This window comes from Vanrija albida (assembly GCF_041260175.1).
Source record: "Vanrija albida strain AlHP1 chromosome Unknown contig_5, whole genome shotgun sequence".
NCBI lineage: Eukaryota > Fungi > Basidiomycota > Tremellomycetes > Trichosporonales > Trichosporonaceae > Vanrija > Vanrija albida.
The window spans coordinates 1,995,148-2,018,878 of NW_027191424.1; the positions used below are offsets into that span (position 1 = coordinate 1,995,148).

Genomic DNA, 23,731 nt, shown 5'->3' on the forward strand with positions numbered 1-23,731 from the left:
CGCGCTACAGGATCACAAAGCCACGTCCAGTCGGCACAGACGTCGAGGCCAGCAGCGTGGCAAGTGGCAGCAGTGGCGCAGCGCCCACAACCCCAACCTCGGAATCGTCCTCGACAGCTCCACAGCCCCCTCCACGCAACCCCGCGCGTTCTGTTCCGTTGTCTCCAGTCCCAGAGACAAAGGTAGGCAGCACGTCGCCCCCGCCCGCAGCAATGCGCATCCGTGCACCTCCATCGTCGTTCCGCCCCGTCGCAGGCGCATCACGCACCACCAAAGGAAAAGAGCGGTCGCGCGAGGATCAACAGCTGTTCCCGGCGCGCAACGGGCGCGCACAGTGGATTGTCGACCCCGTCGAGTCGCGAAGGGGCGCCGAGATCTGGGATGCCTCGGAGCGTGTTATTCTCATTCTTGGAGGTGAGTATCTGCGGGTGCGGGCGCGAGCGCGAGCTTGTTGTGCTACGGGCATGGCCCAGGCGCGTCGCAGCCACAGCCGCAGTAGCGCAGCAGGCCCAACCGCCCGCCCGCACCACCACCGACTGGCGTCGATCACGACTGACAGTTGCACAGAGCCGGCCAGAATGACGCTCACTCCCCTCTTGTATTCCAAGGCGTTCGCGAACACTCTGCTCCTTATCGGCAGCGTCAACCCCCTCCCGGACATTGAAGCCCTCTTATCGCCATCGCACCTTTTGAACGGCGAGAATGGAAAGACAATCTACCCCACTGTACAGCCGTTCACGGTCCCTCAGTCGGTATTGGATCAGCACTCGCACCCACTCCCCGCCTTCCTCAACCATGCGGCCGTGCTAGCCGAAGAGTTCCGCAAGAATGGCGGCCTCGCACCCAGCCCCTCAGCCACCATGCCCAACGGCCCCGCACTGTCCAACCGCTCGCGCCGAAGCTCGGGCAGCTCTGCATCCGGCACGCTCACCCCACCTCTCACACCTCGGAAGCGATTCTCGCCCTTCAGCCGAGGCTCGTATGCCAGCACGCCACCTTCGCTGTCGCCCCGCGGATCATCCAATGACCTCAGCACTCGCTATTCGGTCGGCAGCAGCAACAGCCGTCCGCCATCGGTCATGAGCGAGCGTCGCCCATCGAGCATCCGCCGCTTCGGCTCGCTTTTCCGTGAGGACAGCGGTATCACCGTGTCTGAGGGCTCTCCGTTTGACGCGGTCATCAACTTTATCCCGTCGGCCGCGAGATGTGTGGACCCGTCGCGCGTGCTCCAGGAGATGCTCCAGAGCGCCGTCGTCCTTACCACCGCGGTGCTTCCCATGCTCACAAAGGTGGCCACGAGCAACAGCCTGACGGCTGGTGCCACTCCATTCGAGCTTGCGCCCCTGTCCCTCGTGCACATTGTCCCACTCGACGCACCGCCGACGCTCGCCCCGGTCATTGAGCGCTTCTTGCTCCCGCTTCTTCCTCCCCTGAAGCAGCGTGTTCGCCGTGATCTCTTCGCGTGTGTCACTGGACTCGGAGCATGGCTCGCTCCCCAGGTGGAAACCATGGACGAAGGTCTGCCTGGTGCCGAGACGATTCTGTTTGGCGGCGTACGTTGCTACGTTCACCTCAGCCTCGAGGGGGGAGCGCCGCAGGCCATGTTAGCCGGCTGGGAGTACGCAGTTTCTGCCCCCGGTGTCCTCGTCGAGAACTCGGAGAAGACTGAGGCGCCGCCACCATTCTTGTCAAGGATGTCGTCGCAGCACCTCTCCGAGCTCAGACATGAGACGTCTGGATTCCCTTCGTCGCCGCCTTCGCCCCAGGCCCTCAAGCTTGCGATCACGCGAGAGGACGACGACTCGGTCTTGCGCCGAGACGAAACCGGCATGCGTCGCTCAAGCAGCCGCGCGGAATCGGTTCGCACGGAGAGCCGCCTGGGTGGCATGTTCCGCAAGGCGTCCCGCTCCGATCTCTTCTCGTTGCGATCCAAGGCCTCGAGGAACGATCTCCGGGCCGAGACCCCGACTCGTCCTCTACCCTCCCGTGGCTCTTTCGACATGTTGCGATCACGATTGTCCAAGAACGATCTCACTTCGCTCCGCACCGAGCCCAGCGCCTCGACCATGTCCAAGAGCCAGACGATGGAGGTCCTCAGCCCCGTTGCCGGCAACGACCAGCCGACGTCTACGCGCGAGCGCCAATCGTCGCTCTCAAGCCGCCTCCGTTTCCGCAGGGGCTCCGTCTCGAGCGTGTTCGAGTCGGCTGCTGAGGCCAAGACGTCGCCTGTGAAGGCGTCCCCAGTGAAGGCGACGGTCAAGACGTCTCCGGTGAAGGCCGCTGCCAAGTCGTCACCTGTCAAGGCTGCTGCGCCGTCGTCGTCTGTCAAGGCCGCGCTCCCCTCATCGCAAGGCTACTCGGACCTCGCCCTGGCGTCAAGTGACAGTTCCGCCCCGTCGACGAGCTACAACAGTGAGCGCGACGACTCGCCGCCGTCCAAGCACAAGCGGCTGCCCTCGCTGTCGTCGCTGGGTACCAACCTGCCGTCGCTGCCATTCTCCGGCACTGGCACCTTTGGCGGCTTTGGCAAGAGCTCGACCCCCTCTGGTGCGCCGATTCACTCGATGATGAACTCGTCTATGCGCGCGTCGCCTCCTACGCCCGAGCTTGATGCCTCGTCGTCGAGCTGCTCGTCGTCGTCTGTGCAGGAGCCGTCACCGAGCGAGGACAAGCCGCTTTCGGGGCCCATCCCCGCCCCCGCTACGACTACGACCAACACCAAGCCCGTTACCGCCACGATGGGCAGCGTTTTCAAGCGCCGTGGCATCAAGTTTTAATGTAATCACGAACATTGCACAGCACCATAACACACGAACTTCAACGGACACTTCTAGCACCGTTCCTTGGTCACCTTCTTGATAATAAGCATGGTTGAACGAGATGTAGTCTTTACAATGTGTCGTCAAGGTGCCACAGACCTGATCTGCAAACATTGCAACGAGCGTAACCAACCGACACACCGGATCAGGCAGTAATTATGTCGATGACATGGGCCCGGTCGAGATTCCTTGGCAGGTCCGCGGGCTCCCGCGCAGCCAGTGGCCTGTGTTACAGGCGAGGGGATCGTGGGATGGTCGGTGGGCGTGTGAGGAGGGTTGGGGGTCTGTGCCTGCCTGCCAGCTTGCTCCCTGACGTCACGGCGGCCGCGGTGCTGGGTGGTGGGAGTAAACACAGTGGCAGCTTGCCTCGGCGGCACTCGTGTCGACTTGACCCGGTCCAACATGCAGCGCCGCGTCAAACATGCCGGCGCTGACTGGTCGTGCTTGCCGCAGCGGCGCACACGATCGTCCTCCCAGGTGCCCAGCTTGGCGGCTTGGCGGCGTCGTGTGAGGACAAAAACGTCGCTGCTTGGCGGCGGTGGCGGCGGCGTCTGAGGCGCATACGCCACTCGTCGCGAGTCTCAGCCTCGCAGGGTTGGGCGGCGCCTGAGACCTGGTCGTCATATTTACATTTCACGTGACTAGAGCCCAAAGAGAGAGAGAGGGAGAGAAGACGGATGCTGATGCTAGAGACATGAAAGGATGGTCGTTATCGTCGCCGTCATTATCGTCGTGAGGACGAGCGGGGCCGCGGCTACACCCCCGCCGCTCTGCTTGTGCCCGCGCGCGCTGTGCGGGCACACGGCCGCGTGCTCGGCCGCCTCGGCCAGCGCGTCAGACAGCTCGTCGTCCGTGTACGCGTAGTCGCTGTTGTCGAGCCCCGGCGCGAGCGCGGCCAGCCCGACGGCGGGCGGGTCGAAGCGGTACACCGAGTAGACGTTTTTCAGGAACGTCGCGCCAAGCGTCCACGCGTTGTCGTCGCAGCTGGCAGTGTCAGCAGCCTTTCCGCGGGCCCCCGGCCCACTCACACGCCTATCGCCCCCGTGCACTTCAGCTCCGACACACTCTCCGCGTCGTCGTCGAGCTGGATGCTGTACACCAGGTCGGCGGGGCTGACGGTGTAGTGCCGCCCGCCGAGGACAAACGCCAGCGTCATGTTCGAGTCGCACGGGAAGACGTACGTCCCGAGCGCGGCGTCGAACGTCGCGTTCGGGATGGTGCGGTAGATGTCGGCGACGGCGTCGGTCGGCCCGGTTATCAGGCTCGTGCCCGTGTCGAGCGTGGCGAGGGCGCCGGCGGTCAAGGCGTTGATGGTCCGCCCGTTGGCCACGACGCCGTCGAGCGGCACACTCCAGAACGTGTACGCGTCTGCGCCGGGCGCCGTCTCGAGCGGGATGTAGTCGATCTCGCCCGTGTACAGGGCGCTGTTGACGCCGCTGCGGGTCAGTTGCCGCCCCCGCGCACACCCACCCGAGGGTCACAACCCCGCCGTTGGCATTGTGGCAGTCGTACTCGTTGGACGAGTTCGAGTTGTCGACGACGTCGCTAAAGCTCGAGCGCGACAGGAAGACGGAGAAGAGCGGCTCGGGCCACTGCGGCAGCGCGTTGACCCAGAACGGGCGGCGGTCGGCGTCGGCGTCGGCGTCGGGCCACGCGAACCCGATCAGCCCGTCCGAGTCGGTGCCGTTGAGCTGGGAGGAGAGCACCTGCGAGATGTTGGATGCGAGCCCTGCCGTCAGCGCCGCGGCACCCCGCACGCACCAAACGTCTGCTGCCGCACCGTGTGCCCCGCGACCGTGACCACGTCTTGGCCGTACACGCCCGTCGCGTTCGTGCCGTCGACGTACGCGACTGCGAACGGCGCCTTGGTGCGCTTGAAGCTGCGCGACCGGTCGCCGTCGAACAGGCTGGTCCCGCACGCGGTGCACGCCTTGCCGCCCACCCACGTCGTGCGCGAGCCGGTATCGAGCACGAGGTTGAAGATCTGGGCCGGGGCGCTGGCTCAGCGTCAGCGGCGCCGCCCAAAGGACCCACGCCGACCGCAGCCACACCTACCCAATCTCCACGGGGACGGTGTACACCGCGTCGTGGTTGTACGAGTCGAGGCTGGGGTCAGCGGGCGCGGGTTAAGGGGCGGGGACACACCTCGCCGAGCCGTTGGAGCTCGGGGCGTCGCGCCGTCCGATGCCCCGGGCCCAGTGCGCGCGCACGCCGGCGTCGGGGTGGTGCTGCGCGCCGGGGACGGCGCCGAGGCGGATATGCGTCGGGCGGCGGGTCGGCGCCGGCGCGGCGGCCACGAGGGCGGTGGACGCGAGCAGTACGAGCTGGAGGAGGGCGAGCAGCGGCGCCGGCGCCATGGCGGTGTGTGCGGGCAGCGGCGGTGCGGGGCGGCGGCGGTGTGCCAGAGCGCGCGCCGAGACGCCGCGGGGATGCGGGGGGTGCGAGTGAGCGGTGAGTGGAGACGAACGAGGAAGACGAGGAATGGGGCCCGGGCGCTGCAGGTTATATCCTCGCTGATCGTCCACCGCCAACACGGCGGGCAGCGCGCCATCACCGCCGCCGCAGCGGCAGTTGCGGCGTAAACAATCTTGCCCGCGTCGTTGCCGCACGACCGCCCAGCCACAGCCGCAGCCGCAGCCGCAGCCGCATTCCTCGCCGCGGCTATTGCTGGCGCGCCGCATGACGACCGCGACGCCGCGACGGTCGGACGGACGACGCGCCGCTGCCGCTGCCGCCGGCGGCGGCAGCAGCGGCCCTCGCCCGTGCCTGCCTGCGCGTGTACCTCGGCAACCTCTCGCCGACGGAAACGTTGATGAAACGCGACGCAAACAAGCCGGCTGGCCGACAACAGTGTCGCCGCGGCGTGCATGTGCCGCTGGGGCTGCGGCCAGCCCCCCGCGGTATGCTTGTGAGAACGCGGCGAGGCGAGGCGCGGACAGATCTCGCGCGCTAGACGCGAGATCCGGGCTCTGGCTCGGCGGCCCGCGGCATGCTGCAGTCGCCGTCGCGCCGTAGCCCCGCGCTACCGGGGCAGCGGGGCAAGGCGCGGCCGCGGTGCGATGGGCGACGCGCACTCTGTCTGCCGGGACAGCGCGGACAGCTCGGCGCGCGCGCGCGCGAGATTAAGCTTAATCGTCTTTGATGGCCGTGGCACTCGGCGGCGAGCAGGTCCGACTCGCCGCGAGCCGTCTCCTCGCAACGTGCCCCAGGTCGCATCGCATGCAGCATGCAGCACGTTGAGACTCCTCGGAATCCTCGGTGTGCAATGGCCGAGGCGCGGAGACAGCAGTGGGGACGTCCGACAACGCTGCACTGCTGCCTGCTGCTGCACCGCCGCGCCCAAGCCAACCTTCCTCGTCGTCAGCTCGCGTCCGTGGTCGACCAGCAGCTCGACGGCCTCCACCTCCTCGACCGCCCACCAACACCATGCCCCTCCCTCCCCCCCCCCCCTCCACGGCCCGCAATCCCGCATGCATCGCCCACGCCGGTGGCGCGTCACCGCTCGGCGGCTCGAGCGCACACAGATCCCACATGTGTGTGTGGCACGGGCCGCGCCAAGAACCCCCGCCGGCCTTGCCACCCCCTCCAAACCTCTTAAGCCAGCTCGCAACAACGACGTCTCCACATCCTCGACATGGTGGCCGTCTGGCCCGCCACCGTACTTGTCGCCCTCGCGGCGTGCGTGCTCGCCGCCCCCGCCCCCGCCCCCACCCCGGCCCTCTCCCTCCCCCTCCGCCCCCTCTCCCAGCGGCAGCACCACCCCGACCCGGCTGTCCGCGCCGCCTTTGCGCGCGACGAGGCGCTGTACCTCCGCCTGCGCTACTCGCGCCTCTCCAACGCTGAGAGGGCACTGCTCGGGCGCGACGTCGCCCGCCTCGCCCGCCGCGCACCCGCGTCCACGCCGTGAGCTCCCCTCACCCTCCCCGCTGACCCCAGCCTGCTCGACTACAACTTTGACATGGGGTACGCGGTGCGTATATCCGTCGGCACGCCAGCGCAGAGCTTCGACGTCGTCGCCGACACCGGGAGCCACGACCTCGTCCTCTTCGATGTCCAGTGTGGGGCGCAGTGTGCCGGCCGCCCGGTGTTCGACCACACGCAGTCGGCGACGTTCCACAACACGCGCCAGGACATCTACCAGGCGTACGGGACCGGCGACGCCAGCGGCGTGTTTGTCACGGACCGCGTCGAGATGGGCGGCTTCTTCGTGCAGGAGCAGCCTGTCGGTGGGTGGCAGCCTCGGCGGGCTCGGCGGGCTCGGGAGACTCAACGGCGCTGACACCCACACCAGCGCTCATAACCGCCAGTACAATCGTCCAGTACATGGGCCAGGAGATATCCGGCATCATGGGCTTCTCGTGGCCGAGCGTCGACAAGAGCCAGAGCGGCGAGACGTTCCTCGCCCCGCCGCCCATGTGGCAGACGCTCGCGGCCAACTCGTGGACAGACAAGCAGTTTGGCATGTGGCTCGGGCGGGCCAACGTCGACCCGACACACAAGGCCAACGACGAGCTGCTGGGCTCGGCGCCGGGCATGGGGGATCTGAGCCTCGGCGGCCTCAACACGTCCCTCTACACCGGGCAAGTGACGTACTACGACGCGACGGTCGAGCAGTGGTGGCAGATCGCGCTGCACAGCTACACTCTGAACGGGCGCGAGACCGTGCTCGGGGCCGGCGCCGGCGTGCTCGCCGTCATCGACTCGGGCGCGACGGGCATCTACATGCCGCAGGCGTACGTCGACGCCTTCTACGCCGCCATCCCCGGCGCCGTGCCGGTGACGGACGCGAAGACGGGGCGCCCGAGCGGCGAGTACGCGGTTCCGTGCAGCACCAAGGTGCCGGTCTTGTTCCGGTTCGGCGGGCCAAACCAGCCGGCGTGGAGCGTGAGCGCGGCCGACCTGCTCCGCTCGCACGCGACCAGCCAGCCCGACCTGTGCTTCGGCACGGTGCAGGCGGGGGAGTGGGTGCAGGCGCCAGGGTGACGCTGACCCCCCAGCTGGCTCCTCGGCGCGGCCTTCATGAAGAACGTGTATACGGCATTTCGGTACCAGCCGCCGCAGGTGGGCTTTGCGGCGCTGGCAACGGACTACAACTATGTGAAAGGGAAGCCGAGTGGGGGCGTGGGCGGCGGTGGCAGCGGAAAGAGCCACGCCGCGGCCGCCGCATCGCTGCCGGCCTTGCCCGCCATCGGCGTGGCCATGCTGCTCGCGTGGTTCGGCGTGGCATGAGCGCATGAGCGCACGCATGACGGAGCGTCCGCAGGGCCGCCCGCTCGAGATGCCGCTTGCAGTATGTTGGGTTACTTGACGATGGACACTTGCAGGGTGGAGCCACGTTGTGCCAGGGTGTGTTGCGTTGCGTGAAGGCTGGCTGGATGGGAAGGCCGCGCAAGACGCCGCCCATGCATGCAGCTGACCCCGGTCGAGCTCCAGCCCCTCCCTCGTGGCTGTTGCTACCTCACGCACGCTCGCAGCACAAACAGCCTGCGCGCGCTGCGGATACCGTCGTCGTCGTGCATGCAGCTGCGGCCTGCGGATAGTCGCGCACTGCTGCGGATGGCATCGGGGGAATGGATGGTTACCGAGTCGTCGTCGTGGTTGCCGGGCCAAGAACGATCGCGGGTTATTGTGGGCAGCGCGGCCAAACTGACTTCACTCTCGGGAAGGGGAGAGTTTGCAGCGGCACGACCCACGGCGCGGACGCGGACGGCGCGCGACAGGTCTGACGGCAGGTCGCGTGCCTCGCCGTGGCCGTCGTCGCGCGTCGTCTCTGCTACTGCTCCTGTTGACCCGAAACACTGCTCGTCGCAACCTCTGCGTACCCTTGGACACTGCGGCCGGTGCCCTCGTGCAAACTCTCCATTCTGAGCGTTGGTTGTGCCAACTCAAACACGCGCCCCTTTACTAGTCGTCCAGTTTTCCCTGCCCGGGATGTCGTAGCACGCACGACAAGTCGCCCACTCCCCCCCTCGCCCACTGCTTGGTCTCGTGCCTCTCCCGCTGGCAAAGATGGGCACAGAGTGGCCCTGCACCGCACCCACCGCACTCGTAGACACCGAATGCAAGCAAGCACAAGCAACAGCGCCGCCCGGGCACATCCTTGCAACCACACTCACCCCATACACTCGTTTATCAAAGCCCCAGGCGACTCGGCGACTGCTCGAGCCAGAGGCAAAATGCACGCCGCGCTCCTCCTCGCCCTCCTCGCCCCGGGCGTGTGGGCCGCGCCCACGCCGGCCCCCGTCGCCATCTCGGTGCCGCTCCACGCCGCTGCCTCGCCGCGCCACCTGCACGCCGAGGCCGCGGTCCGCGCCGCATTCCGCCGCGACGAGGCCCTCCGCGCGCGCGTAAAGTACGCGTCCGCGCTGCTGGGCGACGGGGAGCGGGATGTGCTCCGTCGCGACCTCGCTGCCGCGGGACACTCGCGCCGCGATGGCACTGAGCGTATGCCGTGAGTTTGATTCAGGGGCGGGGCTGGTTGGTGGTTGGGGGTGGTTTGGGGTGGCGATGGGGTCGCCTGCGAGTCTTAGTCTTGGAGTGGGCGGGCGGGGCACGCATCGCTCGAGCAGCCGGATCCATCTGCGATCGCAGCGAGTAGTGTGCGGAGGGCGGGGGAAAGTGAAGGCGAAGGGGAAGGGGAAGGAAGGCAGACAGACTTGACGACGCCGCCGATCCGTGGCAACTCGCCGCCGCCACAAACACTCACACCCCCAGCCTCACCTCGTACATGTACGACACGGCATACCTCGCGACCATCTCAGTGGGGTAGGTCACCGGCGACGTCCGGGGCATGCACCTGACAGCCAGCACGCCACCGCAGGACATCCAGATCATCCCAGACACCGGCTCGTCGGACCTCTGGGTCTTCTCGGACCTCTGCACCACCTGCGGCGAGCACCCCGTGTTCCACTCGAAAAAGTCGTCGACATTCACCTTCTCCGGCGGCTGGCGCAACCAGTCGTACGGGTCGGGCGGGGCGTCCGAGCAGCTGGGCAAGGACACGGTGTCCCTCGGCGGCTGGACGGTCAAGGAGCAGGACATTGCGCTCTTCGCCAGCGGCGACGTCGCCGACGTCCTTCGCGCGCCCATCGGCGGCATCATGGGCCTCGCGTGGCGCTACCTCGCGGCAGAGCACACGACGCCGTGGTGGCAGAAGGCGGGGCCGAACTGGCCCGAGCCCGTGTTCGCCTTCCACTTTGGCGGCCGCGGCCCGGCGGGCAACCTGTCGGCGCACGATACGACCGGCGTGGTACCCACAAGGGCTGACGCCGGCTCGCTCACGTTCGGTGGCCTCGACAAGGCATTGTACACCGGCGACGTGCACTACGTCAACAGCACGCACGACTGGTGGCGCATCACGCTCGACGCGCTCAGCGTCGGCGGGCGCGCGGTCAACGTCACCAACGTCTGGGGCGACCTGCCGTCCATGGCCGTCGACACGGGCACGTCCGGCATCTTCCTGCCTCGCCAGTTCTGCGAGGAGATCCTCGAGCTGATCCCCGGCGCGTCGGCCAGCGGCGACGACTACTTCCTGCCCTGCGACACCCAGGTCACTCTCGAGCTCACGTTTGACGGCGTAAAGTACCCCTTCTCGGCGCAGAGCCTCGTCGGTGGCAGGGTCACTGGAAAGAGCAACGTCTGCGACGCGCTGCTCAACGCCTCGGTTTCCCAGTACGTCGTCGTTCCTGTAAATGACTGACCCCCAGACCCATCCTCGGGCTGTCGTTCCTCAAGAGCGTGTACACTGTGTTCCGTCCAGACCCGCCAGCGGTCGGCTTTGCCACCCTTGCCCAGGCTCGTCGCAACTGAGCCAGCTTAATACCCCCTAGACTGGCGCCGCGCCGCGCCGCCCTGCCACAACCGAGCCACCACCATTACAACCCACGGACATACCTTGCCAGCATACTGCAACTTTTGATTCTGCACATACACAGTACAACAGACGGACAGTGACCCCAGCACAATGCATTACAGACATTTTTCATTGACAATAGTGCAATAGCGGGGTGCGGCGGCGTGGAATACTCCAGCAATAGGAGTTGGCCGAAGGCTCAGCCTGTGCGGTGGGATATATTTGGTTCCGGTGGATTTGTGCATTTGGTCAAAGTCCAACTCGTCGACGTCCATCAACGACCACTGTCGACACTCCACTCGACTTGCCACAGCCGCGCATTGCACAATCGCGGGCAAGTATCGAACACTGCAACAGCGACTCGCCTCCCCCGCCGTGTACTCTAGCCAGATATGGCGCCTCCCCAATCCCTTCCCGGCCTCCCAGACGACTTTGTGTCCAAGGTGAGTTCGACCAGCCGCAGCACATGTCAGCGCCGTCTTCCAACATGTGTCGGACGACCAACGCCTTGCTGTCTGCCGAGCCCTGCCCCTTGACACCCTGCTGACACTGTCTGCTCGCCCCTGCCTGCACGCCCCCGCATGTAGCTCTTCCACGGTGATGTCGTGACAAAGGTCGCGGACCCACACTATCGCGGCAAAGTGGTGGTAAGTGCCTGGCCTGGGACGGCGACGTAATGCGCACGCAACGCTCACACCCCACAGCGCGGCTGGACAGACGAGGATGCGCCGCCAGAAGTCGAGCACCCCGCCGAGCAGCCGCTCGTGCGCGGCGAGGTCATGATCTGGTGAGTGGGCTGTGGGCACGCGTGTAGTCCGTGCACGCCGACGGACGCGCCGCCCCGAGCTAACATTCACAGCCACATGCAGACGGGCGTGTTCGAGGTTGTGCCCGAACTCAGCCTCCAGCTATTCGAGCGCAGCTTCCTCAAGGGCGACCTCGTCAAGCATGCCCTCACCGACCTCGAGAGTGCCGTCGTCGTCGACGTCCAGACCGACTGCATCATCGAGCATGTCATGTCGCGCGAGCGCATTGCGCGTCCGGTGCCGTGGGCCAAGCTCAAGAACGCCGTCAGAATCGAGGCCAAGGACAAGGTCGTGTACGACGAGTGGATCGGCACGGTCGAGGAGGTGGGCCTGGGGCGATGCGCGGTGCTGACGTCAAGGTGTTTGAGGACGGCCTTATCGAAGCGGCACGCGACGGCAGCTGCTACCGGATAGCGGAGATGGGCGGCCTGCTCGAGACTGGCCGATTTGCTCATGTGGGTTGGCGGTGGCGTTACTGGGGGTGCCGCTGACACGAGACAGGAGGTGCTCCCAGACCACCCCGAGGTCATGGCAGAGTTCAACAACAGCTTCCCGCCCGCTGCCGACGCGACCACCGACCGTGTCATCAGCGTTCGCCCCCTCATCGTCTTTGTCATCTGGAACGCCATCAACCAGACGCTTCCGATCGCAGAGCACGAGAAGCACCCCGAGCCGCAGCGTTTCTGGTGCAACGGCGACATTGAGAAGCTCACACATTTCGAGGGTATGAAGCACCAGGCTCCTCCGCTCGGAACGACGGTCGTGTTTAGGGAGCGCGCGGACGAGACGGGTGGGTCGGGGCGTGGCTCAGCTGGCGTGGAGAGTGGGGCTTGAAGCTAACGCTGCGGCAGAGTACGGCGCCAAGGCGACGACTCATATCGGCGGCACATATCAGCTGCGCGTGTACCGCGTCGTTGAGAATAGAACCAAGCTCAGGCTGCGCTGGCAGGACGGTACTGAGACGGAAGAGTTCTCGGTCGGATTCGTTCCATACCGCAATGTTGACGAGTGAGTCGTGCTTACTGGAGCCTCAGCTGACGCTCCAAGCTACGAGTCGTGGCCCGGAGAACACCTCGTCTGGCGAAGCGACACTGGCGAGCGCCGACCTGCCGTTGTCCAGAGCTACAACCCCCGCCAGCGTGTCGCCAACATCCTGCTCACTGACACGAAGGAGAAGGAGACTGTTTCTGTCCTCGAGCTCGACACTGGAGGCTTTGGCAAGGCCAACTACGGCGTCGGCCTCGGCCAGCACATTCTGTTCTGCGAGGACAATGGTGCGCAGACACCCGAGGTTCCCGCACTAGGCCAGGTCGACCCCCCAGAAGACGGCCGCGACGGATTCCGCAACGAGCTGCATCGCCTGGGCCTTGACCAGGGTATGCAGGCCGACGTCTTTGGCAGCTCGCTGCCAAAGGGCGACCAGTCGCTTGTCAAGTGGTGGGGCGAGGTCGTCGACCTGCACCTCGACGGCCACGTCGAGGTCGAGCTCTACACGGGCGAGCGCCGGACGGTGGACATCAAGAACGTCATTATTCTCAACGAGCCCGAAGGCGCGTTCCCCGGCGACGAGTTTGAGGACGACATCGAGAGCATTCATTCGGACCGCAGCTGGGAGACCATGTCTGGGGACGAGGACATGGCGTCCAATTGGGACAATGACGGCGACGCGACGCAGGACCGCTTTGACGATCTCATGGATGTCGAGGAGGACGGCCCTGACGGCGTCGAGGTGGCCGACGAGGACGAGGAGGATGCGCGGGCTGGCGAGGCTGTCGAGGCGCTGGTGTCTGAGGAGGAGGAGTCAGTGTCGCCTGCTGCGGCGCCAGTTGCCGAGCCCACAGCCGCGCCGAGCGGTATTCAGGCGACGTCGGATGAGGCTGGGCCGTCGACCCAAACGGCCCGCCCGACGCTTGCCGGTGATGACAAGTGGACGCGCTTTGACATTCTCGAGGAGGCGCCGGCCGACCACCACTACTACGCCGAGCCCCGCCTGCCCGCGTCGAGCAAGGCGTACCACTCGCGCTTGATGAAGGAGCACCGCGCGTTGGCGAGCTCTCTCCCAGGTAGGTGCCGAAGATGCGTGGAGTATGTGCACCCACTCACGCCCACAGACAACATCCTCGTCCGCACGTACGAGGACCGCACCGACCTCATGCGTGTTCTCATCATCGGCCCCGAGGGAACACCGTACACGGACGCGCCGTTTGTGTTCGACCTGTACCTGAACCCGACCAAGTTCCCGTTCGAGCCGCCGCTTGTGTACTTCCACTCGCATACGAATGGCCTCGGCCGGTGTAACCGTGGGTAAATGTGCTGTTGGAGATTGCTGACCCACCAGCCAACCTGTACGAAGAGGGCAAGGTCTGCCTGTCGATTCTCGGCACCTGGGCGGGCGACAAGTCCGAGTCGTGGAAGTGAGTTGTGAGGGCTTGACGCAGCGCTGACGCCAGCCCGAACAAGTCGTCGCTGCTGCAGGTATTCGTGTCCATCTCGGGCCTCGTGCTGGTACGCTCACCGTACCACTGCGAGCCAGCGTTTGCCAAGCTCGAGGGTACGCGCGAGGGACGCGTCAACTCGCGGCTGTACTCTGAGAAGGCGTACGTGCTGTCGCGGTCGTTTGTGCGCACTGCGTTGGAACGGCCCCCGACTGGGCTCACCGACGAGCTGCGATACCTGTACCTGGAGAAGGGCCGCCTATCGTCTATCATCAACCACGCGCGGCTGCTGATTGACAAGGGCGAGGCCGAGGCTGCCAAGGGCGGTGTGGCCGAGGACGAGGAGAACGAGGAGATGTGGAACGCGGACGCGATGGGGAGCCTGACGATGGGTGCGATTCTGACGCTGAAGCGGACGATTGCGGCGCTGCAGCGGATTGCCGAGCGGGAGGGCGTGGCTGTGGAGTAGGGGGTGGGGGTGGGGTTGTGGGTTGAGGCGTGGCAGTGGAATGACTAGATCTTTGCATATGCATGGTGGTAGCATGGGCGGGGTGTGGTTATGGGGGTGCGAGGGCGGACAAGGTGCATACAATGTGGTGCTGCTTGCACCTGTGGCACGCCGCCGTCTATCTAATACCTACGCCTCGGCCTACGGCTACGGCTACGTCTACGCCGCCGCCTTGGCCTCGCTCAGGCCCCAGCGCCAGAACCACTGCGCGGCGCGGCCCAGCATCTCTGGCGAGCAGATGTGGCCGACGCCGTCCTGGACCCAGATCTCGACGTCGCCCTCGGCCTCGGCCGCGGCGAGCACGGCGCGGATGTCGTCCTGGCCATGGCGGTAGGGAACGAGCTCGTCGCCCGCGCCGTGGAGGGTGAGGATCTTCTTGCCTGCATATGCGCCCGGCGTGGCCCGGCGCTCCATCCACGGGCGGAGCGAGGCGGGGAACGTCGGCGGCGCGAGCTGCAGCCCGGCGGACACAGCCCGCGCAGACAGGTACTTTACAAACGAGTCGGGCGGGAGGCCTATGATGGGGACGCCGACGGAGATGCGGGGTTCTGCGCGTCAGCGAGCTCGCGTGCGCCGCCCTACCTTCCGCGAGCAGGCGCCACACCGTGTTGCCGCCGAGGCTGATGCCCGTCGCCATCCAGCGGTCGACCACACGCTCGTCGTTCGGGAAGAGGTACACGGGCAGGAACTCGATGACGAGCTGGTGGTCCTGCACCGCGCCGAACACTGTCGCCGCCATGTCTGCGCTGGGCGTCAGCTCGCCTCGGCGGCCGGGCCGCACAGGTGCATCGGGTTCTGGTCGAACGCGAGGTTCGCCGTGCGGTTCTTGAGCCGCGCGCCGTGGTTCCGGTGGTCGAGGGTGACGACGAGAGCGTCGTGCGTCCGCTCGCGCGCGCCCTTGCGGTCGAGGCGGCGCAGCTCGCCCAGCAACCCGACGGCGAAGAAGTGCATGTTCTTCACGCTGTTGCACCGTCCGTGGCTGGCAATGATGACGCTCAGCGGCCGCGACGACCCCCGGATCTCGTCGAGCCCGTACACGTGCACCGTGAGGTCGACGAGGTCGAGCGTGCGCTTCGACGGCGTGCCGTGCCCCAGCGTGAGCGCGGGGTAGTCCATTGCGTGCAGGACGGTCGACGGCATGGTGGGTGGGTCGGCCGCGAGTGAGTGGGCAAAGTCAGTGTTGAGATTGCGTCTGTTGCGTTTGCCGGTCATCGCCGGACGGTTATCTTTGGCACGCGTCACTCGTCTGACCTCATCAGTGGTGCGCAGTCCAACTGCCGCTCCCAATCATGCGCTGCTCAACCCCCGGCCCGCTCAGCACCCCTGCGGGGCGCTGAGCTCGCTGCTACGGTACAGCTTTACATTCAGATCCGATGCTATGAAAACGTTTGGATTGTGTCTGCGCAGGAAAACAAAGGTGGGCGTGGGCGTGGGCGAGTGGGCGGGCGCGTGGGCGACGACGCCACGGCCCACACACCCCCGGTATGCTTGATGGTGTGTCGAGCGGCTTGGTGCGTACAACTCCGGCCAGTGCAATGCTATTGTAGGTGGAGTGGGTTGTTCTCTGGCTGGTGGATTAGGTGCGGTGGGGGTTAGGCAGTCCCCTGGGCTCCGCCGGTATGCTTGATGATGGGGTGGGGACGGGTGCGAGGGTGCTAGGCTACCACACCCCCCCGCGCCCCTACTCGCCCCGCTCGTTCAGGTTGACGAGCAGCGTCTGCAGACACCGCTTGGTGACCAGGTCGCCCTTGAGCAGGCCAGCAAACGTGCCGTCGCGCAGCGCCTCGGGGAGGCACGCACGCAGCGCCTCGCGAGCGCGCGGGTTGTCGCTCATGCGCAGGTAGCAACGCACAACGTGCTTGAGCAGGCGCACCGCCTGCGTCTCGACCAGCGCCTGCACCATGTTGGACAGCACGGCGCCGACGGCGTAGAAGCGCTCGTACGTCTGGCAGATGTACTGCAGACCGAGGTCGTCGAGCAGAATCTTCTGCACAATGAAAATGGCAACCGTCTTGGACAGCTCCGAGCCCGTCTCCATGATGCGCAGGCAGAGCGGGATGATCTCGGTCGACAGCAAGAAGTTGATCACGTCCGAGTTGTCGTTCTGCTTGACGAGCGCGCCAATCACGCCCAGCGACGTGAGGCGCAGGTACTCGAACGGCCGCGTCTTGCTCGTCGTGTTGAGGAACGGGTACAGGAAGAGCGGAATGTGCGCGTTGAGGAACAGACTCCTCGTCTCAGAGTGCGACGCAACGCACTGCAGCAGCGCGAGGGCGTTGCACACGCGGTTCGACGCGTGCGCCGTCAACACGGGCGGCGAGAGCGCAGGGTAGACGTTGACAATTTCGAGCAGCAGCGACGACATGATGCCTAGAGCCTTGTTAGCTGCGCCCTGGCGTACACACAAAACAACTCACCAAAGCCGCCCCACAGAACAAGCGCGAGGTCCTCGTACATCTCGCGCTTCTTACTCAACTCGAGGAGCGCAGTCTCGCGCGTCTCGGGGTCGAGCAGCTCGGTGATGAGAATGTAAATCTTCTCCTCCTCGGACCCGGCGGGCGGAGGGCTGCCGTTGGGCAGCAGAAGGAGCTTGCCCGTGCCCTGGGCGGGGACCGCAGTGCCCGCAATGCCAGGGGGCGTAAAGGCCGAGGCGTTGCCGCCGTTGCCAGACCCGCCGAGGGCGGATGCCGAGTTGGACGACACGAGGCCGGGGTGGCCGCTCGACGAAGGTGGCGGCGGGTTGTTGAGGTGCTGCGCCAGGTTGTTTAAGAGGAGCGGCGCGCCCGACGCGCCCTGCGAGCCGAGCTGCTGCTGTTGCTGTTGCTGTTGCTGCTGTTGTTGCTGTTGCTGCTGCTGGGCCTGCAGCGTGGACGCGCGAGACGACAGGTCGCCCTGCGGGGCGAACGCGCCGGCGCCGAAACCGCGGCCGCCGTGCATGCCAGAGTTTGTGGGTGTGCCGCCGCGCTGCTGGTGGTCACGGAGGCCCTGGGGCGGCGGGGTGTGCGAGTGCGGGCGCTGGGGATGGGCGGGCCACGCAGAGGCTGCCGCGGCGATGGCTGACGAATCGAGCGGGTGCGGGGGACGGGTCGCGAACATGCCCCCTATCGGGGCGGACGAGCTTCGCCAAACGAGCGAGTTGGCGGGGGGAGGGGGTGGGGTGTTCCCGCTGCAGGGAGCCCTGGTGTCGTGAGTGTCGAGAGGTGGTGGATGTGGGTTGTGTCACTGTGGAGATGCTCGCGACGTTGATGGTGTGGGATTAGTGGTGGGTGGTGTTGGCGGCGGCGTGGGTTGTAATGAACGACGACTACAATGACAAGCCCACCGCAGCCGCGCGGCCGCGATCAGATACCGCCCAGGTGTCACTTAACGCCGCGTGTGGCACACCACCCTGACTCGATCACTCGCCCACACGCCCACCCAAGCCACACTCCATGACACGGCTGCATGATATCAATGTGTACTTGTATTGGCTCTCGTTACTACACGGTAGGAATGGGTGGACTTGACAATGACAGGCTCTCCAACATGCACGTTACACGAATGGGGGGTATCGAGATGGCAACGAGGCAGCGACGGCTCGGTTCGACGACGACGCTGCCCTCCTACGCTCCCGGGCGGGGAGAAGGAGGGTAGTCCTGGAGGGCGGGAGTGCTGACCAGACGGCGCGGCGCGCTGCTAACGGCAGATCCCATCGGACCAGCAAACGGGTTGCCGACACCACCGCTCGTCGCCGAGCCCGTACGGCGCATCGGCGTGGCCGTGGCCGAGGGCGAGCCCGGGAGCGACGGCACCGGAGGCGGGGCCATGTTGCTGAAGCCGCCAGGCGTCGCGAGGGGCGAACTTGGGACGCGCGCCGAACGGGGGCGGCTGTCGGTGCCCGTAGGCGCCGTCGTAAACGACCGCTGCGACGAGAGGATGCGCATAAACTTGCCGCCGACAGGGGCCGTGTCCTTTGAGTTGAACTGCGACTATCAGGCACGTCACACACACAGTCTACTCACCTGGAACTCCATTGACACGGCCTCCTGCTCGCGGGAATCAAGCGCCATCGCCTCGAGAATACGCGCGCCGAGAGCGTTGATAGCCACGGCATCGTCACGGCCGCGCGTCCACACCTGGATGCGGTCGAGCTTTGGCCGGGCCGACGCGACAATGCCACAGACCTGGTCATCGGTATCGGTGATCTCGCCCACGAGGCCCATGACCAGATTCGCCCAGGCGGCGTCAAACGCCACGGGGTTGTTGCGGAACAGAAGGACCCACTTGCCGCCATTGAGATTAGCGGGATCTTCCCAAAGCTACACCATCAGCAATCTACGATCTGCAGGCAACATTCCAGCGCATTGCTCACCGGGCGGATACCGTCCTTAAACAGATGGTAGTTGGCACCCTTTGGCAGCTTGCCAGGCAGGCGGATGTTGTTCATGAGGCGGGCAAAGCCCTCGACAGAGTCGAACGTGCCAACGTTGAGCAGCGTCGCCTCCCACTCGTCCAAGAACTCGCCAGGCTTGGGGGCAGTAGCCGAGTCCGGCTTGTACGTCTTTGAATCGTATTTGAGGGCCCTGGTGGTCAGTGAGGGGAATGTGGCGGCGACTGCATACCAGGAATGCGCCAGAGGGTGCTCTCCGCGCTCGCGCACAGCATCAATCGCCGCCTGGGACGGTGCCGAGCTCGTCTTGGCGCTGGCACTGCCGCTGCCCTTGTCCGGCGTCGCGACCGTCACGACCGTGGTCGGGATGCCGTCCTTGGCCGTGGCGGCGGCGGCCTTCTTGACCGGCGTCTCGGGCGCGACGCTCGACGCGCCGGGCAGGCCGACGCCGAGCCCGCGCCCAACGCGCATGCGCACCTCGCCAATGTCGCCCGCGTCCTTGCCCTCGGTGTCAGACGCCGCCGCCGACGCGCCCTCCTTCTTGTCAGATCTGGCGCTGCTATCCGGCGAGCTCGCTCGCGCCGCGTCGTCGCGCACAGATGGCGCACCGGTGAGGTGGGCGCGCGAGATGGCGCTGGCGGGGAGCTTGAGGCGGGACGGCGTCGCGGACGGGCTCGCGGCCGGGGCCGGGACGTTGGTCGTGATTTCGCTGAGGGCCGCGGCCGGCGCCTTGTCCGACGGCGAGGCGGCCGCCGCAGGCGCGCCTAAGCGGTCAGAGAGCTGCTTGAGGGAGGGCAGGCGCGCCTTGTTGGGGCTGGCGCCGACGGCACTGTTGCTGCGCGAGGCGCTGGGGTCAGCGGTCGCGGCGGGGGGAGAGCGTACCGTGTTGACGTGCTGGCCGTAGATGGCGTGGGCTTGCTCGGTAGGCTGAGGAGCGCGCTGGCGGCTGGAGCGGGTAGGGTGGCGCTGGTCGCCTTGGTATCACTTGCGGTCATTGCCCCTGGTGGAGTGAGTGTCAGGTGGTGTAGGCAAGAGCAAGTGATATGAAAGGAATCAACAAGGGGGGGTGGGGGTAAATGTTGAGTGACTGGTGCAGTGCAGTGGTGTGGTGGTGCAGTGGTGGCCGTGATGGCCGCTGCCGCCGCCGTGACTGCGAGTGGGTGGGGTTGTGCAGTGTGGTGTGGTGTGTGCCAACTGCAAGCGTGACGCCAAGGGGAACTCGGGTCGGGCACGGGGGCGTCGTGTCGCGCGCGGCGCGGGCGAGCGCGTGCGCGACGAGACAGTGGGCAACGAGCAGGCAGCGCCGTCGGCGGCGGCGACGTCACAGTCCTTCAACCTGGACTTACTTGTTGATCAGTCGAGCGAGGGGCGACGAGGGCACAGTTGTCGACGGAGGGAAGAGCAGCGAGCGCGACGAGGGCACGCCTTGTTCTTGCAAAGATGTTACAATGAGAGGGGGCGAGTGATGGGCGTGTAATGTGCATTGTCCGGCTCTGTGCATGCTTCTCGCACTCTTGTCGTCGGCGGCGTCGGCGGGCGGCAGCGAGGCCCGAGCTGAAACCACAACGACGGCTGCTGCTGCACGACACGACGCACAGGTAGCCCATTGTTGCCACCGACTCCAGCGACCTCCATTCCCTTCCCGCCATTACCGACGACAACAACAACCACATCGACTTGGCCAAACATCGAGCCGCGAGCACCTAAATGACCCACGTTCAATCTAGCTCGTTTGGTCCAACGTGTGTAATTTAGACGCGTCAGACACGACGTAACACATTCATTCATTCCTGTAACAGTCTAAGGAACCCGCATCACACAAACAAACCAGTCGCCGGCAACACCGGCTCGTGTGGAGGCCCGCGTTTCCATGCCGGCAAGGCCACCAGGCCACACACCAACGCTCATGGACGCAGGCCATACTTTTTCCTCGCGTTGGGCTCGACAAAGAGGTAGCCAAGAGGCGTGTACTCGAGCAGCGTTGCAGCGCCGTACTGCCACGGCAGGAAGACGCTCGACGCAGGCGGCACCCTGAGCTTGGTGAGCCAGCTGAATGGCGGGTACGGGATGAGCGGGGCCTTCTCGGGCGACAGCGCGAGCGACTGCAGGATCGTGTCGACGACTGCAGGTGTCAGGACACGCATAGTAGCAACCACGCACCCTTCTGAGGAGGCAGGAGCAGCTTGTCAATCAAGCCGGCCTTGACGCCCTTGTGGACCTCGCAGTTGCCGCCAGTCTGGGAGAACGCCGTCTTGGTGCGGAACTCGTTGTCAATGGTACCGGGGAGGAGAGCTGGAGTCAGAACAACAAAACCAGTCCTACCCACAGAAGAAGCGCACACCAGCGCCCTCGCACTCGACGCGTGCGGCCTCAAAGGCCATGTACGCGCCTGCCTTGGTCGCCGAGTACAGGCAGCGCATCGGCGCGGGGATGGTCGCGCTGACCGACGAGAGGTGGTGGACCGCGGGCGACTCGGACGACGAGGCGAGGAGCGGGAGCTGGGCGTCAGCGGCGTCAGCACACAAGACGCACGAAGGTAGCGAGGGAGAGCACCGTGCCGACAATGTTGATCTCGTTGAGCGCGCGCAGCTCCTTGACGACGTTCTCGAGGCCTTCCTTGGTCGGCAGCGACGTGGGGGCGAGGCCCTTGTCGTCCCCGAGTCCCTGCGGAACGAGCCTGGGCTTGGGCGACTTGTCTGCCGCGTCGGGGACGAGGTCGACGCCAGCGAGCTGGAGGAGCGTGCGGGTGGACGGCACGCCGGCGAGGATGTGGAGCGTGTCGAGTCCTCCCCAGGCTGCGTGTGAGTTTCCCTCGCAACAACCACCCACCCTTCTCGGCCGCCTCGCGGACCCGAACGACGTCGTCGACGCTGGTGATGTCGGCCGGGACGGTGAGGATGCGCGCCTTGTCCAGCCCGAGGGCGGCGCACTGGTCCGCGACGCCCTGGAGCGCGTCGGCGCGGCGCGCGACGAGCAGGCTGGGGTAGTCAGCAGGGCTACAGTAAGACACTCGGCGTACATCCGCGCACCGCGCTTGGCGTAGGCCAGCGCCAGGTCCTTGCCGACGCCCGAGGACGCGCCGAGGAGCACGACACGTTCGTCGGCGGGCGCGATGAGCGTCTCGCGGCTGGGGTTGGGCGGCGTGCGCAGCAGCGCCGCGAGCACGGGGAGGGCTAAAAGAGCGAGTAGAGCTTGTCTGTTGGGCATTGTGGGGGGGGGGGGGGGATGGTTGATGGGTGTGTGATTCAAGTCAGCCGCATGCTAGCCGGTGACGACTTGGCCGGTTTGAGCTGTGTCACTTTAGTGGCGACCGGACCTCTCCGGCCTACCGTCCGCCCGTGGTCGCCACCAGCCCGTCATCTTGGGTGCAGTCCTTTCCGCTTACAACACTCAAGAAGCAATGAGCCCCGCCGACAGCTCGTCCACCGCCGTCTCCTCGACGTCCCCGCCCGCCGCCGGCATGCCGGGCAGCGAGGGGGGCCGCCTGGCCCGCTTCGCTAGCACTCCGGTGAGCTCGGCGCCGAGCCATGCCACCAGCCCCAGCCTCAGCCTCCACGCTCATGGCCCGCCCATGCCGGCGATGCGAGGTGCAGTATCGCCGCCGGGGGCTGGAACGGACGCGCTATCCACCCTCCACTGCATCCACGACCTCCTTCATGGCATTCTCGTCTCCCACGTCGCGATGAGGGAGGAGATCAAGGACGTGCTGCGCGCCACCAACCGCCTTCTCGTCTCTCAGGCCGCGATACGCGAAGAGATCAAGGAGGAGATTCGCACGACCAACCGCCTTCTCGGCCACATGGTTGCTGTCCAGGCGCTCACCCTCGGCACCGTCGTCCTCACCGCCGCGCTTGTGTGGCGTACGGGTACGTGCCCCCTGTGTGAGACGGCACCTCGACTGACCCACGCCAGGCAAGTCGTAACAGCATAGCCATGATGCATTGTTGATGTGTGGGAGCATGCTGTACTGTCTACAACCCCTTGGCCTTGGCCCGCTCGGCCGCCTTGCGCTGCTTCTCCTGCTCGCGCAGCCGCCTCTCCTCCTTCTTGTCCAGCGACGCGACGCGCTTCTCCACAATGCCGTCGAGAATCTTCTTGCGCACCTCGGTACGGATCGCCTCCAAGGGCTGCCAGTAAGACACCCAGATGGCCTTGCGAGTGCGGTCGTCTTCCCGCCAGCGCGAGGCGATCGGCGACAGCGCCTCGGCGAACAGGGCAACAATCTTCTCCTTGTCGGCGTCCGTGATGATCTGGCGCTGGCCGCCGCCAGCGCGCCTCGCAAAGACGAGGTGGACTCGGTCACCCTTCTCGAGGAGCGAGCGCGCCGTGTTGGCCTTGTGCTGGAGGTCGCCGACGGCCGCGTGCCAGGGGACTTGGAGCTCCTTGTCCTCGAATGCGATGCGGCGGCTCAGGCGGAGCTTGGCTTCGTGCTCGCGCTCACGCGTCTTCTCATCCTCGATGTTGAGAATCTTGACAACGGGCGGGTCGACCTGCACGAGCCTGAGCACATCGACATTGTGGTCGAATGTCTTGAGGATGAGCTTGAGGCTCGTGGGGTCCCCGAGCTTGTTGTCCTCGTCGACGAGCTGGACCTTGGCGAACGGGATCTGGCCGTTGACAAGCTTCAATGGGTCGACAGGAGGTGGTGGTGGCCTCCTACCAGGAGCCGTAGGTGGTGGTGCTCGGCGGACGGCCGAGGTGTGTGCCGAGCGAACGGCCGTAAAGGAGCCAAGGGTCGACAAGCATTGTTGTGATGAGGAGGAAGGCGCTTCCGAGGTGGGCAGCGTCAAGGTAGTGTTTGAGGATGACCGCTGGGCGGATGCGACGAGGCCAAAGTTTGCTGCTGCATGGTAGTGCTGCTGCTGCTGCTGCTGTTGTTGTTGACGCTGTTGGTGCGTGGGAATGGGCCTTGGGGTCCGCAGAGTCCGGAGTCGATATAGGC

The 23,731-nt window shown here is 66.0% G+C and overlaps 11 protein-coding genes across 11 annotated transcripts; 5 read left to right on the forward strand and 6 right to left on the reverse strand.

The window, feature by feature from the left end:
- Positions 1-212: 212 nt before the first annotated feature.
- On the forward strand, positions 213-2,777 carry Q8F55_006934 (uncharacterized protein; the record flags this gene model as incomplete). Its single annotated transcript, XM_069355374.1, has 2 exons — positions 213-414; positions 568-2,777. 2 exons carry the CDS (start codon positions 213-215, stop codon positions 2,775-2,777), a joined length of 2,412 nt encoding a protein of 803 aa, XP_069207445.1.
- Positions 2,778-3,505: 728 nt separating this feature from the next.
- Positions 3,506-5,176, reverse strand: PGA5 (1,3-beta-glucanosyltransferase pga5; the record flags this gene model as incomplete). Its single annotated transcript, XM_069355375.1, has 6 exons — positions 3,506-3,803; positions 3,848-4,255; positions 4,290-4,548; positions 4,581-4,816; positions 4,875-4,925; positions 4,965-5,176. The coding sequence occupies 6 exons, from the start codon at positions 5,174-5,176 to the stop codon at positions 3,506-3,508; spliced, it is 1,464 nt and encodes a 487-aa protein (XP_069207446.1).
- A 1,277-nt stretch (positions 5,177-6,453) lies between these two features.
- Q8F55_006936 (uncharacterized protein) lies at positions 6,454-8,048 on the forward strand (the record flags this gene model as incomplete). The annotated part of the gene is made up of 4 exons (XM_069355376.1): positions 6,454-6,722; positions 6,756-7,045; positions 7,111-7,780; positions 7,817-8,048. 4 exons carry the CDS (start codon positions 6,454-6,456, stop codon positions 8,046-8,048), a joined length of 1,461 nt encoding a protein of 486 aa, XP_069207447.1.
- A 947-nt stretch (positions 8,049-8,995) lies between these two features.
- Q8F55_006937 (uncharacterized protein) lies at positions 8,996-10,628 on the forward strand (the record flags this gene model as incomplete). Its single annotated transcript, XM_069355377.1, has 4 exons — positions 8,996-9,270; positions 9,534-9,584; positions 9,627-10,490; positions 10,526-10,628. 4 exons carry the CDS (start codon positions 8,996-8,998, stop codon positions 10,626-10,628), a joined length of 1,293 nt encoding a protein of 430 aa, XP_069207448.1.
- A 435-nt stretch (positions 10,629-11,063) lies between these two features.
- Positions 11,064-14,381, forward strand: Q8F55_006938 (uncharacterized protein; the record flags this gene model as incomplete). The annotated part of the gene is made up of 11 exons (XM_069355378.1): positions 11,064-11,114; positions 11,259-11,318; positions 11,376-11,458; positions 11,531-11,801; positions 11,837-11,932; positions 11,979-12,267; positions 12,329-12,485; positions 12,525-13,540; positions 13,589-13,777; positions 13,816-13,891; positions 13,928-14,381. 11 exons carry the CDS (start codon positions 11,064-11,066, stop codon positions 14,379-14,381), a joined length of 2,742 nt encoding a protein of 913 aa, XP_069207449.1.
- A 198-nt stretch (positions 14,382-14,579) lies between these two features.
- Positions 14,580-15,560, reverse strand: Q8F55_006939 (uncharacterized protein; the record flags this gene model as incomplete). The annotated part of the gene is made up of 3 exons (XM_069355379.1): positions 14,580-14,968; positions 15,003-15,166; positions 15,202-15,560. The coding sequence occupies 3 exons, from the start codon at positions 15,558-15,560 to the stop codon at positions 14,580-14,582; spliced, it is 912 nt and encodes a 303-aa protein (XP_069207450.1).
- Positions 15,561-16,101: 541 nt separating this feature from the next.
- On the reverse strand, positions 16,102-17,516 carry rcd1 (RNA-binding protein, CCR4-NOT complex subunit Rcd1; the record flags this gene model as incomplete). Its single annotated transcript, XM_069355380.1, has 2 exons — positions 16,102-16,790; positions 16,838-17,516. 2 exons carry the CDS (start codon positions 17,514-17,516, stop codon positions 16,102-16,104), a joined length of 1,368 nt encoding a protein of 455 aa, XP_069207451.1.
- A 506-nt stretch (positions 17,517-18,022) lies between these two features.
- Positions 18,023-20,396, reverse strand: Q8F55_006941 (uncharacterized protein; the record flags this gene model as incomplete). The annotated part of the gene is made up of 5 exons (XM_069355381.1): positions 18,023-18,382; positions 18,422-18,718; positions 18,772-18,982; positions 19,022-19,636; positions 20,386-20,396. 5 exons carry the CDS (start codon positions 20,394-20,396, stop codon positions 18,023-18,025), a joined length of 1,494 nt encoding a protein of 497 aa, XP_069207452.1.
- Positions 20,397-20,693: 297 nt separating this feature from the next.
- On the reverse strand, positions 20,694-21,996 carry Q8F55_006942 (uncharacterized protein; the record flags this gene model as incomplete). The annotated part of the gene is made up of 6 exons (XM_069355382.1): positions 20,694-20,911; positions 20,950-21,081; positions 21,116-21,287; positions 21,322-21,584; positions 21,619-21,767; positions 21,809-21,996. 6 exons carry the CDS (start codon positions 21,994-21,996, stop codon positions 20,694-20,696), a joined length of 1,122 nt encoding a protein of 373 aa, XP_069207453.1.
- Positions 21,997-22,471: 475 nt separating this feature from the next.
- Q8F55_006943 (uncharacterized protein) lies at positions 22,472-22,712 on the forward strand (the record flags this gene model as incomplete). Its single annotated transcript, XM_069355383.1, has 2 exons — positions 22,472-22,655; positions 22,702-22,712. The coding sequence occupies 2 exons, from the start codon at positions 22,472-22,474 to the stop codon at positions 22,710-22,712; spliced, it is 195 nt and encodes a 64-aa protein (XP_069207454.1).
- Positions 22,713-22,760: 48 nt separating this feature from the next.
- Q8F55_006944 (uncharacterized protein) lies at positions 22,761-23,535 on the reverse strand (the record flags this gene model as incomplete). The annotated part of the gene is made up of 2 exons (XM_069355384.1): positions 22,761-23,470; positions 23,505-23,535. 2 exons carry the CDS (start codon positions 23,533-23,535, stop codon positions 22,761-22,763), a joined length of 741 nt encoding a protein of 246 aa, XP_069207455.1.
- Positions 23,536-23,731: the final 196 nt, after the last annotated feature.